The following is a 15,022-nucleotide window of genomic DNA, read 5'->3' as shown; positions in this document are numbered from 1 at the left end:
TTAAAGTGGATTTATTTATTATAAACATTGGAAAGGCAAAATGTCAAACACAATTGTCCTAATGTTCTGGGAGTTGGGGGTGCTGGATAACATTTGGATAATTGGAATAGTACCATTGTGAAGAATGTTGGCTTCATAATAACAGTATATTTGATATTATAACAATATTGGAGGATGATCAGAAAAAAGCAAAGCATGCAAATACAGCTCCTGCAAATATAATAACTGTACAGCCTCATATACACACATAGCAAGCACACACAATGACATGCATGCCCAACACACACACCACCTGGGTGGTCCATACCCATACAGGAAGCCATGGGAGGGCCACAGAGGATACTTCTGCCTTACTGAGTTCTAGGGGTAAGGCGCAGACACCCAACAAGTATCATCCCATACGGAACATCCATTGATTGAACATGGGCTGATTCAGCCTTACAAATTTGTAAGTGTGCCACCAAGCTTCTGACCCTGGAAGGCAAACTAAAGAACACCCTTCTTTTAATAACAGCAGAACAGCCTTTACTGAACAGGTTTGAGGATATTAGAAAATACTAAATAACGGAGTGAAAGCTAATCCCTTTATAGCCTCGAATGTGGCTTTGTTGTACCATTATAGCTTCAGCACGTGAACTTCATAATGTCCCGTTTGTTCAAATAAAACAAATATACAAGCAGTTATATATATATATACACACATTATTTACACATTGTTTCAGTATTTGTTTTAAAGCATATGTTTTTGTGTATGGTATTGGTTCTTTTGCGTACCCATTTCACTACCCTTACTTCAACTGATTAAGATTGAGTTGTTTCACCATTTCAATCCACACAGGTATGCCCCCCCAAAAAATGTTTTATATATTGCGCAAAGAGAAGAAATTCCGAACTTCATCAGTAGTTATATAATCACATTCTCAATATAAATATTATATATAGACATACTGAGTGCGCAGACACCAAAATAAAGAACAGTCATTTTCTTGTGAAATCTCTAGGTGTATAACTAAATAAGGTTTGCCTTTTCCCCTCATCACATTGGGGACATACTGGATGTTTTATGATCTCAGAGAGATATTATCTCAGAGAGATATTTATTGGGAGAGGGTACAAGGTTTAGCCTGGTCCCAGATCTGTTACTGCTGTTCTGCCATATCCTATCGCCTATGTGGCAGATCCTAACTTGCACTTAAGTTGAATTTTCACTTAGTCATGTATTGATGTCAATGGGAGACTGGAGTGAATCCTAGCGTTTCACTTATAGACCTAGTAGTTGGCAAAACAGCACAAACAAATTTGGGTACAAGTATCGCAGAGGTTAGATTTGCACGGTGGTGGGTGGATCACCGTTGTTTGAGCAGCACTCTGCACATGGCGAAGCCCAGCACGGCGAACATAGTGGCTCCCACGCTCACTCTCAACCAGAAGGTGGAGCTCTTCAGGTCAGCCTGTGTCACATGTCTGAGAAGAGAGAGATACAGAGAGAGAGAGAGAGAGAGATACAGAAGAGAGAGAGATACAGAAGAGAGAGAGATACAGAAGAGAGAGAGATACAGAAGAGAGAGAGATACAGAAGAGAGAGATACAGAAGAGAGAGATACAGAAGAGAGCAAGAGAAATAAACAGAGTGAGCACATAGGTCAGAGTTGGCAGAGACAACTAAGCAACAATATGTAATGCTTGTACATAACCTCTCTGCTTACACAGATCATGATACACGCTACAGTGCATTCTGAAAGTATTCAGGCCCCTTCCATTTTCCCACATTTTGTTACATTACAGCCTTATTCTAAAATAGATTTCTTTTTTTCTTTTCTTTTTTAAATAGTCAATCTACACACAATACCCCACAATGACAAAGCAAAAACAGTTAAAAATAATAATTTTGCAAATGTATTATAAGATTTAAAACAGAAATACCTTATTTACATAAGTATTCAGACCATTTGCTATGAGAGTTGAAATTGAGCTCAGATGCATCCTGTTTCCATTGATCATCCTTGAGTTGTTTCTACAACTTGATTGTAGAAACATTACCTGTGGTAAATTCAATTGATTGGACATTATTTGGAAAGGCACACACCTGTCTATCTAAGGTCCCAAAGTTGAAAGTGCATGACAGAGCAAAACCAAGCCACGAGGTCGAAGAAATTGTCCGTAGAGCTCCGAGACAGGATTGTGTCGAGGGACAGATCTTGGGAAGGGTACCAAAACACATCTGCAGCATGGAAGGTCCCCAAGAACACAGTGGCCTCCATCATTCTTAAATGGAAGAAGTTTGGAACCACCAAGACTCTTCCAAGAGCTGGCTGCCCGGCCAAACTGAGCAATCGGGGGAGGGCCTTGGTCAGGGAGGTGACCAAGAACCCGATGGTCACTGACAGAATTCCAGAGTTCCTCTGTGGAGATAGGAGAATCTTCCAGAAGGACAACCATCTCTGCAGCACTACACCTATCAGGCCTTTATGGTAGAGTGGCCTGACAGAAGCCACTCCTCAGTAAAAGACATGACAGTCCGCTTGGAGTTTTCCAAAAGGCACCTAAAGGACTCTCAAGACCATGAGAAACAAGATTCTGATGATGGTCTGATGAAACCAAGATTGAACTCTTTGGCCTGAACGCCAAGTGTCACGTCTGGAGGAAACCTGGCACCATCCCTACGGTGAAGCATGGTGGTGGCAGCGTCATGCTGTGGGGATATTTTTCAGTTGCAGGGATTGGGAGACTAGTCAAGTTGAGGCAAAGATGAACGGAGCAAAGTACAGAGAGATCCTTGATGAAAACCTGCTCCAGAGATCTCGGAACCTCAGACTGGGGCAAAGGTTCACCTTCCAACAGGACAACAACCCTAATCATACAGCCAAGACAACGCAGGAGTGGCTTCGGGACAAGTCTCTGAATGTCCTTCAGTGGCCCAGCCAGAGCCCGGACCTTAACCCAATCAAACATCTCTGGAGAGACCTGAAAATAGCTGTGCAGCGACACTCCCCATCCAACCTGACAGAGCTTGAGAGGATCTGCAGAGAAGAATGGGAGAAACTCCCCAAATACAGGTGCGCCAAGCTTGCAGTGTCATACCCAAGTATAATCTAGGCTGTAATTGCTGCCAAAGGTGCTTCAACAAAGTACTGAATAAAGGGCCTGAATATTTATGTAAATGTGATATTTCAGGTTGATATTTTTTAAACATTTGCAAAAAATATAAAAAATAATACTGTTTTTGCTTTGTCATTATGGGGTATTGTGTGTAGATAGTTTTTTTCCCCCTCATCAATTTAATACATTTTAGAACAAGGCTGTAACATAAACAAATGTGGAAAAAGTCAAGGGGTGTGAAATGCTTTTCGAATGCACTGTATGTAGGAGTTCACTCAAAACAGCGTGACTTTGAACCTCCGTACAGTCCTATGTACTAATCACAACTAAAGCTGCCAAAAGATGAACGTCCAACAGGATGAACAGATGAGACACTAGAAATGCGCATTATTAGACTACATATGCATTATTCATTAATGAAGAGGAACATAACGAACAAGGTTGGAATAGAACAAGATGGTAAAACAAGTGACAAATGACAGAGAGGATCAAGGAACTCAGAATCAGGGAATGTTGGGATGAGGCAAAAGAATAAGAGTGAGACGTCATGAAGATTTACAGGAAAACAAACAGTGGTTTATGACAATCTACAGCACAAAATCCACGAGAAAAACGCCCAAACTCCAAAACAGGGTCAAAACAGAGGCGATGAACAGCAAATGAAGAGAAGAGGGACAAATGAAGAGGGGGATTGTTAAACAGAAGAATGTGAAGGCAAAGACAGGTTTCTCAGAGAGAGAAAGAGAGAGAGAGAGAGAGAGAGAGAGAGAGAGAGAAAAAAATGACAGAATCCACATGATTAACAAAATGACAAAACGTTTCGGGGGCAAAATGAAACGGCAAGCGAAGAAGAAGAGGAGGAATAACGTAAAGGGGGATTGTGAAACAGAAGAGTTGGAAGGTCTCTGAAAGAGTAAGGACCTGCTGAGAATGGCGGAGTAGAGCTTGGCCTTCACCGTCTGCACCAGCTCTGAGTTGATGAAGTTCTGCAGGTGGCAGAAGGTGCACCTGTTACAGGTACACATACAGCGCAGCCGAGCGTGACTAAGGAGAGAGACAGAGGTGCACCCACCCACACACATACACAGGCACAAAGACGAGAGAGTTAGAACAAAGACCGATGTCACCAGAAAGTTTGAGCTCTTTGGTCCATAGAGCTCATCTCTTATCAGGGTAAAAACCAAGTGCACCCACCCAGGAAGAGATGAGCATAATTGTCTAATTAAACAACGGGAGAGCACGACCACAAGTCTGATCCATTGTAATCTTCACCTCACACTGTTGGGGTTAGTAATCTCCAAATAGCCACTTTGGATCCATTTGGATAATTTTCAACATTGTTAAATGTCCTCATGCCACCACAGAGTTAGAGGTCTATATATTAAAACAAAATGCACTAGATTGGCCTCCCGGGTGGCGCAGTGGTCTAAGTCACTGCATCGCAGTGCTAGTTGTGCCACCAGAGACTCTGGGTTCGAGCCCAGGCTCTGTCGCAGCCGGCCGCGACCGGGAGGTCCGTGGGGCGACGCACAATTGGCCTAACGTCGTCCGGGTTAGGGAGGGTTTGGCCGGCAGGGATATCCTTGTATCATCGCGCACTAGCGACTCCCGTGGCGGGCCACGCTGACCAGGTCGCTAGGTGTACGGTGTTTCCTCCGACACATTGGTGCGGCTGGCTTCCGGGTTGAATGCGCGCTGTGTTAAGAAGCAGTGCGGCTTGGTTGGGTTGTGTTTCGGAGGACGCATGGCTCTCGACCTTCGCCTCTCCCGATTCCGTATGGGAGTTGCAGCGATGAGACAAGACAGTACCTACTAACAATTGGATACCACGAAATTGGGGAGAAAAAGGGGGTAAAAAAAATATAAATAAATAAATAAAAAATCACTAGATTAAGTATGTTGATGCTGTCCCCATTGTGTTGGCTACAGTTCTGAGAAGTACAGTTCAGATGAGTCCAGTCCACGGTGACAGAGAGGTGATCAGTGTGGACAACAGCCTGACAGAGAGAATAGTGGGAGAAGGGGCACACAAGGGCAGTAAACATACAGTAGCAGCTAATGGCAAATTGAATCTACCACATTACCTACAACGTCTAACCAAGAGTTCAGAGTATCTATATTTCAAATGTGAAGTGGCACCAATTTGGGAAGTGAGGGATGAGGTAGAATTTAACAGCTTAGGGGCAGTTTTAGGGCTTGAGGTAGGGTTTTGGGGCAATGGATTTTACAGCATGAGATGGGGTCTTAAAATATTTTAAAGGATTTTCTTTAGGGATTGGAGAGGGTTTAAGGGCTTAAGGTAGAGCTTTAGGGTTTGAGCGAGGGATTTTAAGGCTCGACATGGGGCCTAATACAACAGAGTGCCCCCACTACTCACGGGTGCATGGCCATGGTGGTGAGTTTGGTGTAGATGTCTTTGCAGGGTGCGTCTGGCGTGTTGCAGGTGAAGGCCTGCGGAGGGGGCATCTTGTGCTTCCTACAGAACTCCAGAGGGGTGAGGGCGTATAGCTGCTTGGTCTCCTGGAGGTCCGACTTGGCTGCGATCATCATGCACGGCGTCTTGGTGTCCATGAAGTACTGCTGCAAAAGGCAGAGGGATATTGTTATTGGACACTGTCGTAGTCCATTCAGCAATATACTTTAAAGACCATGAACATTTTTAAACGCTCCAGAGAAGCACATATTGGTAATAATATGGTAATAAGATGGTTTCCGCTTTAAAAACATTCACTTTAATTCAGTGGTAGAATAGTGTTGGGTAGCCATCTTGAAATACTAAATAGACAAACAGGGTATTGGTTGTGAACGGCACATACCTTGAAGACTCTGGCGCAGTACTCGAAGGAGTGGGGGTTGCTGGCGTCGTACACCAGACACACAATGTCACAAGCCAGGTCAGTGTCCGAGAGGACGTCAAAGTCTGAGAAGACCTCGTGGAGCTGCGGGAGAGGAAACCAAATGGAAGAAGTTAATGAACACACACAACGTTTAGGCTGAAAAGCTGTGGACAAATAAACACCATCCAATCGATTAAGAGTAAGTCAAAACAGACGACTCACCAGTAGGTATTTCTCCTGACCATACACATATGCTGTGCTGATAGCATAGTAGGACATGTGCTCTTCGCTAACAGTGTTTTGACGCTGAGAGAAAAAAGGAGGGGGGAAAAAAACTTCAAACACACAAAGAGTTTACCAAGAGGAATTCCAAAAAGTTTTAAACAGGCAGTAGACTGAAGTATTTGGAGTGGCGTGTTTAAATTTAAGTCGTTCAAATGTTTCTTCCGTTCAGGGAAGTTTTCCTTGCCACCGACTTACAACTTACTCTTTGAGGGAATGAATTAATGTTGACACTGACCGTGAGGTTTCTTCCAAGGAAGGCTTGCAGGAAGCCGCTCTTGCCACTGCCGCTGTCCCCGAAGACGTTACAGCGGAACACACTGCGCTGGGTCTGCTTCTTCTGCAGGTCAATCTTCTTGTCCCTCGTCACTGTAGAACGGAGAGGACACACACACACTGTTTAGTTTCCACCGCAAATGAACGTATATGATTGAATGCTTCATATGCTGCGGATGTCTTTAGTCCTATGCAGAATGTGGTTTCAGTACGTGTAACTTCGTCCCTGCTCTCTAGATAGAGAAGTTTATACAACACAAAGTTCTAACACACAATGTTTCCAGGTTGGCTGTAGACTAGAGGTTACAGCTAACTTTGGTAGAAGTCATCTTCTATACTGTTAACTCAAATACAACAAGGTTCCAGTCGAACAACGTTTACTCAACCGTATTACCACAACACATGGCTGCCTTTGCACGCAGGCCAGGTTCATCTAAAACGAGTCCTGCGCAGGCGCACTAATAACAGAGTGATAGCACCGTAATATATACCGTCCCACATTCAGAGCCATATCTATAGGTCTCTGCTCATATCTAATCTAGTGGCCGTCTCAGTTGCCATGACAACGGGCTGTCCTCCCCACCTGTGATGGCCGCTGCCTGGGACTCCTGCTCAGAGATGATGGAGTAACCAAGGTAACCCAGGTACTCCAGGCAGCGCTGGACATCTAGGTAGGTGGTCAACCTGGGCACAGGGAAACACAGAGGAGTTAATGGAAACTGTCATACACTGTAAGAAACATTGTCTTGGGGGTTCATTCAGACTTCCATAGTTTAGATAAATGCACAAAGTGTATCGTTTGTTTAACAAAGTAGTACATCTCTCGTGTTAAATCAAATCAAATTTTATTTGTCACAAACATGGTTAGCAGATGTTAATGTGAGTGTAGCGAAATGCTTGTGCTTCTAGTTCCGACCATGCAGTAATATCTAACAAGTAATCTAACAATTTCACAACAACTACCTTATACACACAAGTGTAAAGGAATGAATAAGAATATGTACATAAAAATATAAGAATGATCGATGGCCGAACGGCATAGGCAAGATGCAGTAGATGGTATAGAGACAGTATATACATTTGAGATGAGTAATGTAGGGTATTAAACATTATACAAAGTGGTATTGTTTAAAGTGGCTAGTGATACATTTAATACATCAATTTTTTCATTATTTAAGTGGCTAGAGATGAGTCAGTATGTTGGCAGCAGCCACTCAATGTTAGTGATGGCTGTTTAACAGTCTGATGGCCTTGAGATTGAAAAACAGCTTCTGTCTCTTGGTCCCCGCTTTGATGCACCTGTACTGACCTCGCCTTCTGGATGATAGCAGGGTGAACAGGCAGTGGCTCGGGGGGTTGTTGTCCTTGATGATCTTTTTGGCCTTCCTGTGGTGTAGGTGTCCTGGAGGGCAGGTAGTTTGCCCCCGGTGATGCGTTGTGCAGACCCTCACTACCGTCTGGAGAGCCTTACAGTTGTGGACGGAGCAGTTGCCGTCTCAGGCGGTGATAAAGCCCGACAGGATGCTCTCGATTGTGCATCTGTAAAAGTTTGAGTGTTTTTGGTGACAAGCCAAATTTCTTCAGCCTCCTGAGGTTGAAGAGGCGCTGCTGCACCTTCTTCACCACGCTGTCTGTGGGGGTGGACCATTTCAGTTTGTCCGTGATGTGTACGCAGAGGAACTTAAAACTTTCCACCTTCTCCACTACTGTCCCGTCGATGTGGATCGGGGGCTGCTCCCTCTGCTGTTTCCTGAAGTCCACGATCATCTCCTTTGTTTTGTTGACATTGAGTGTGAGGTTATTTTCCTGACACCACACTCCGAGGGCCCTCACCTCCTTCCTGTAGGCCGTCTCGTCGTTGTTGGTAATCAAGCCTACCACTGTAGTGTCGTGATGATTGAGTTGGAGGCGTGCATGGCCACGCAGTCATGGGTGAACAGGGAGTACAGGAGGGGGCTGAGAACGCACCCTTGTGGGGCCCCAGTGTTGAGGATCAGCAGGGTGGAGATGTTGTTACCTACCCTCACCACCTGGGGGCGGCCAGTCAGGAAGTCCAGGTCCCAGTTGCAGAGGGCGGGGTCGAGACCCAGGGTCTCGAGCTTAATGACGAGTTTGGAGGGTACTATGGTGTTAAATGCTGAGCTGTAGTCGATGAACAGCATTCTTACATAGGTCTTGTCCAGATGGGTTAGGGCAGTGTGCAGTGATTGCGATTGCGTCGTCTGTGGACCTATTGGGGCGGTAAGCAAATTGGAGTGGGTGTCAGGTAGGGTGGAGGTGATATGGTCCATGACTAGTCTCTCAAAGCACTTCATGATGACGGAAGTGAGTGCTACGGGGTGATAGTCATTTAGCTCAGTTAACTTCGCTTTCTTGGGAACAGGAACAATGGTGGCCCTCTTGAAGCATGTGAGGACAGCAGACTGGGATAGGGAGAGATTAAATATGTCTTGTGAGAGCATTATTATGTTATAATGCTGTAACTGCATCAAATGGTTGTTTTATGCAACAGAATAGAGGGTTCTTATAACTCTATTGTATCTGTGTGAACTGAAAGTGGGCCTCTGGGGGATTTAACACTGACAGGAGATTTACGATGTCTTTGGGTGATACCGCATTCCAAAGCATGTCCGTAAACACACCAGCCAGCTGGTCTGCGCATGCTCTGAGGACGCGGCTGGGGATGACGTCTGGGCCGGAAGCCTTGCGAGGGTTAACACTTTTAAATGTTTTACTCACGTTGGCTGCAGTGAAGGAGAGCCTGCAGGTTTTGGTAGTGGGCTGTGTCAGTGGCACTGTATTGTCCTCAAAGCGAGCAAAGAAGTTTGTTTAGCTTGTCTGGGAGCAAGACATTGTGGTCCGCGACGGGGCTGGTTTTCTTTTTGTAGTCCGTGATTGACTGTAGACCCTACCACATACCTCTCATGTCTGAGCAGTTGAATTGCTTGTTTGATTGCCTTGCGGAGGGAATAGCTACACTGTTTGTATTCGGTCATGTTTCCGGTCACCTTGCCCTGATTAAAAGCAGTGGTTTGCCGCCATCTATCCACGGTTTCGGGTTAGGGTAGGTTTTAAGTCACAGTGGGTACAACATCTCCTCTGCACTTCCTTATAAACTCACTCACCGAATCAGCGTATAAATTTATATTATTCTCTGAGGCTACCCCGGAACATGTCCCAGTCCGCGTGATCAAAACAATCTTGAAGCGTGGATTCCGATTGGTCAGACAAGCGTTGAATAGTCCTTGTCACACCTGAACACACACACACACACACAGACAGACAGACACACGCAAACACACACACTCTTCCGGCGCCGACAGAGATGGCCGCCTCGCTTCGGGTTCCTAGGAAACTATGCAGTATTTTGTTTTTTTATGTGTTATTTCTTACATTGTTACCCCAGGAAATATGAGGTTTTATTACATACAGTCGAGAGGAACTATTGGATATAAGAGCAACGTCAACTCACCAACATTACGACCAGGAAAACGAGACATTTAAATATGTTAACCCTCGCAAGGCTGCCGTCCCAGACGGCATCCCTAGCCGCGTCCTCAGAGCATGCGCAGACCAGCTGGCTGGTGTGTTTATGGACTGTGGTGAAATTATTGTAATCAAAAGGAGAGACTTTTAGATTTCCTCAAAACAATCAAACCTTATTATTTAATTAGTGCAGTAATGGAGCTGGTCGGTAATCAACCCTGGAGGTGATCACTGAGAACTCAACCAGCTGGTTTGAGCCACAGCATTTTATAGCAAAGTCCATCCTCCTTCATAACATAATAATGCTCTCACAAGACATATTTAAATCGCTCCCTATCCCAGTCTGCTGACCCCACATGCTTCAAGATGGCCTCTATTGTTCCTGTACCCAAGAAGGCATAAAGGTAATTGAACTAAATGACTATCGACCCGTAGCATTCACTTCTCTCATCATGAAGTGCTTTGAGAGACTAGACCCACTGCAATTTGCGTACCGACCCAATAGGTCCACAGATGATGCAATCGCCATCACACTGCATACTGCCCTATCCCATCTGGACAAGAGGAATACCTATGTAAGAATGCTGTTCATCGACTACAGCTCAGCATTCAACACAATAGTACCCGCAAAGCTCATCATTACGCTTGAAGCCCTGGGTCTCAACCCCGCCCTGTGCAATTGGGTCCTGGACTTCCTGACGGCCCCCCCAGGTGGTGAAGGTAGGAAACAACATCTCTACTTCACTGATCCTCAACACTGGGACCCCACAAGGGTGCGTGCTCAGCCCCCTCCTGTACTCCCTGTTCACCAATGACTACGTGGCCATGCACGTCTCCAACTCAATCATCAAGTTTACAGACCACACAACAGTAGTGGGATTGATTACCAACAACAACAAGACAGCCTATAGGGAGGAGGTGAGGGCACTCGGAGTGTGGTGTCAGGAAAACAACCTCTCCCTCAACGTCAACAAAACAAAGGAGATGATCGTGGACTTCAGGAAACAGCAGAGGGAGCACCCCCCTATCCACATCGACAGGACAGCAGTGGAGAAGGTGGAAAAATTCAAGTTCCTCTGCGTACACATCATGGACAAACTGAAATGGCCCACCCACACAGACAGCGTGGTGAAGAAGGCGCAGCAGTGCTTGTCACCTAAAACCTTCAAACTTTTACAGATGCACAATTGAGAGCATCCTGCTGTATCACCACCTGGTACGGCAACTGCACAGCCCACAACCGCAAGGCTCTCCAGAGGGTGGTGCAGTCTGCACTACGCATCACCGGGGGCAAACTACCAGCCCTCCAGGACACCTACAGCACCCGATGTCACAGGAAGGCCAAAAAGATCATCAAGGACAACAACCACCCGAGCCACTGCCTGTTCACCCTGCTATCATCCAGAAGGCGAGGTCAGTACAGGTGCATCAAAGCTGGGACCGAGAGACTAAAAATGTCTTCCAACTCAAGGCCATCAGACTGTTAAACAGCCAACACTAACACAGAGAGGCTGCTGCCTACATAGACTTGAAATCATTGGCCACTTTAATACATGGATCACTAGTCAGTTTAATAATGACACTTTAATAATGTTTACATATCTTGCATGACTAATCTCATATGTATATACTGTATTTTATACCATCTACTGCATCTTGCCTATGCCGCTCGGTCATCGCTCATCCATATATTTATATGTATATATTCATGTTCCATTCCGTTACTTAGATTTGTGTGTATTAGGTAGTTGTGGAATTGTTTGATATTGCTGCACTGTCAGAACTAGAAACACAAGCATTTTGCTACTCTCGCAATAACATCTGCTAACTATGTGTATGAGACCAATAACATTTTATTTGATTTGTGTGCGTGTCTGTCTTCCTGTATGTGTTCAGGTGTGTCGGTCTGTCTGCGTTTTCAGGTGTGTCGGTCTGTCTGCGCGTGTTTTCAGGTGTGTGTGTGTGTGTCTGTATCGGTCTGTCTGTCTGTGTTTTCAGGTCTGTGTTTTCAGGTGTGTCGGTCTGTGTTTTCAGGTGTGTGTGTGTGTGTGTGTGTGTGTCTGTATCGGTCTGTCTGTCTGTGTTTTCAGGTGTGTCTGTCTGTCTGTGTTTTCAGGTGTGTCGGTCTGTCTGTGTTTTCATGTGTGTGTGTCTTCAGGTGTGTGTGTGTGTGTCTGTATCGGTCTGTCTGTCTGTGTTTTCAGGTGTGTCGGTCTGTCTGTGTTTTCAGGTGTGTCTGTCTGTCTGTGTTTTCAGGTGTGTCTGTCTGTCTGTGTTTTCAGGTGAGTCTGTCTGTCTGTGTTTTCAGGTGAGTCTGTCTGCGCGTGTTTTCAGGTGTGTGTGTGTGTGTGTGTGTGTGTGTCTGTATCGGTCTGTCTGTCTGTGTTTTCAGGTGTGTCTGTCTGTTTTCAGGTCTGTGTTTTCAGGTGTGTCGGTCTGTCTGTGTTTTCAGGTGTGTCTGTGTTACGGGATTTTTGTGTTTAATGACTAAAATATGTATACATTTGACTTAGATGTTACTGTATGAATGAAACTTATTATAATCATAATGCTGAATGTAATGTGTTCCTTATTAGAAAGAATGGAGTTATCTTCAGACAGGCTGGAATGCTGTGTTCCTTACAGGACATTCTGTCTCTACCCAGGGAGGGGAGAGACCTTGGGTTGGTTGCAGATAGTTTAACAGGTGGCAGACAACGTAATGAGGCTGTGAACTGTATTGCCATTGTATTCTAGAGGAGGATGGACATTAAGACTTATGACATCATCTTTATTATATAACCTGATGTAAATTGTACTATGATTCAGTACTCTCGAGAATAAACGCTATTGATTGATTGATTTTGAGACTGGTTCCTGTCCATTTAATGCTGATAAGTATCTTACAAATTCTTATGTATGGACAGAGTGTTTTAATTGAATTGGTTGATAAACATAGGAATTAAAATTCCTTTAACAGTCTGTCTGTGTTTTCAGGTGTGTCTGTCTGTCTGCGTTTTCAGGTGTGTCTGTCTGTCTGCGTTTTCAGGTGTGTCTGTCTGTCTGCGTTTTCAGGTGTGTCTGTCTGTCTGCGTTTTCAGGTGTGTCTGTCTGCGTTTTCAGGTGTGTCTGTCTGCGTTTTCAGGTGTGTCTGTCTGTCTGCGTTTTCAGGTGTGTCTGTCTGTCTGCGTTTTCAGGTGTGTCTGTCTGTCTGCGTTTTCAGGTGTGTCTGTCTGTCTGCGTTTTCAGGTGTGTCTGTCTGTCTGCGTTTTCAGGTGTGTCTGTCTGTCTGCGTTTTCAGGTGTGTCTGTCTGTCTGCGTTTTCAGGTGTGTCTGTCTGTCTGCGTTTTCAGGTGTGTCTGTCTGTCTGCGTTTTCAGGTGTGTCTGTCTGTCTGCGTTTTCAGGTGTGTCTGTCTGTCTGCGTTTTCAGGTGTGTCTGTCTGTCTGCGTTTTCAGGTGTGTCTGTCTGTCTGCGTTTTCAGGTGTGTCTGTCTGTCTGCGTTTTCAGGTGTGTCTGTCTGTCTGCGTTTTCAGGTGTGTCTGTCTGTCTGCGTTTTCAGGTGTGTCGGTCTGTGCGTGTCTTCAGGTGTGTCGGTCTGTGCGCGTCTTCAGGTGTGTCTGTCTGTCTGCGTCTTCAGGTGTGTCTGTCTGTCTGCGTCTTCAGGTGTGTCGGTCTGTGCGTGTCTTCAGGTGTGTCGGTCTGTGCGTGTCTTCAGGTGTGTCGGTCTGTGCGTGTCTTCAGGTGTGTGTGTGTCTGTATAGGTCTGTTTGTGCGTGTGGCGGTAACCTACGTCCACTGGGACAGGTAGCCCTGGTAGGTGATCCAGCCTTCGTCGTTGGTGCACACCGTGTTGTTGACGTCGGGACCCCAGGGCATGTAGGGGAACACGTCAAACAGGTCCTTCAGCTCCTCTGGGGACAGGGCACAGTCCCGGTCCTGAAAAACACACACACCTCACGGGTCATTGGCATCTAAAACATAAGGACACACACTAGCTTGACCACTCGATTTATGGTTCATTCACTGCCAGCAGGGTTTAGAAACAGTTTGACTGTTGTTAGTCTGAAATGTTGGCTCCAAATTCAAATGGTATCATTTACCACAGGAAAGGTCAATACCTTGTCATGTTTGTCGAAGACACTCTGGAGGAAGAGGTAGGCATTGTGATTCAGCTCGGTGGTGCAGTCTGGAGGTACTTTCAACCTGGAGGTACGGTAGAGGTGGGGAACACACACACACACACACGTCAGATGGAGAATCCTGCAGAGATTACGAGATAAATAAGGACACAGATTCAATTATAGCGTCCTCAATGGAAGCTCTGCAGGGAGGAAAGAGAGAGACTTGTGGGTAACTGAGGTCAGAGCCAGAAGGGGGATGGATGTTAATCCTGACTGTACTGGGGCTTTAGTGACCCATCTCAATCTGAAAGAAGGGAGACAGACATATTTTGTTGTACTGGGTCAAGCCAAAGTGTATTTCTTTATTTATTATTACTTATTGGAAGTCTGAGGCTCAGATTGTCCTTGAGGAAGACAAAGGCAATAAAAGCATGATGAACTAAGCACACGCAACGGTCAATATCTGTGCCTGTGGGAAGAGGTAAAGACATGCACACTAATTAGGTAGGGCTGGTAATTGCCAGGGACCTCACGATACAATATTATCACTATACTTAGGTGCCGATACGATATTTATTGCGATTTGATACTGTGTTTTTATTGCGATTCAATTTTCCAAACATACTGCTCACCATATGTCTGCTGCAGAAGGACAAGAAAAAATGTGTTTTGATCAGTCATTGAAATAAAAGTGCTGAAAACAAGTTGGCTCCCTATTTAAAAACAAGATGGAGAACAAGCTATGAATGAAAAATACTGGAGTTTTGGTGCAGGTACAGCCAACTAACTCAAAAATTATATTTTGCGATATTGTCAAAACGATACAACATTTCATCAATAACAAAATCCCAATATGAAACTGTATTGATCCCCCCCCCCCATCACTACTAATAGGGGACATAGTTTGTTGGTATGGGTGTAGAAACAGACAGCACACCCT

The 15,022-nt window shown here is 45.1% G+C and overlaps 1 protein-coding gene across 3 annotated transcripts in view; it reads right to left on the bottom strand.

Annotated features, from left to right (window-relative positions):
* Positions 1–15,022, bottom strand: part of LOC139568488 (mitochondrial Rho GTPase 1-A-like) — a 28,516-nt gene continuing 13,494 nt past the window's right edge. The window contains exons 12-20 of one of the 3 annotated variants that reach the window (XM_071390336.1): positions 14,080–14,164; positions 13,752–13,897; positions 7,078–7,178; positions 6,457–6,587; positions 6,159–6,242; positions 5,916–6,038; positions 5,477–5,679; positions 4,021–4,143; positions 1–1,464 (exon numbers count right to left, since the gene is read on the bottom strand). In XM_071390336.1, the coding sequence (XP_071246437.1) occupies positions 1,347–1,464; positions 4,021–4,143; positions 5,477–5,679; positions 5,916–6,038; positions 6,159–6,242; positions 6,457–6,587; positions 7,078–7,178; positions 13,752–13,897; positions 14,080–14,164 (1,114 nt within the window). In that variant the 3' untranslated portion in view covers positions 1–1,346. The remainder of the gene's footprint in view (positions 1,465–4,020; positions 4,144–5,476; positions 5,680–5,915; positions 6,039–6,158; positions 6,243–6,456; positions 6,588–7,077; positions 7,179–13,751; positions 13,898–14,079; positions 14,165–15,022) is intronic. The other 2 variants (XM_071390337.1, XM_071390338.1) reach the window with 2 other exon arrangements.

Source organism: Salvelinus alpinus, chromosome 2 (assembly GCF_045679555.1).
Source record: "Salvelinus alpinus chromosome 2, SLU_Salpinus.1, whole genome shotgun sequence".
Classification (NCBI taxonomy): Eukaryota; Metazoa; Chordata; class Actinopteri; order Salmoniformes; family Salmonidae; genus Salvelinus; species Salvelinus alpinus.
The sequence above is the reverse complement of the archived record's forward strand: the minus strand, read 5'-3'. Positions and strand labels throughout refer to the sequence as shown.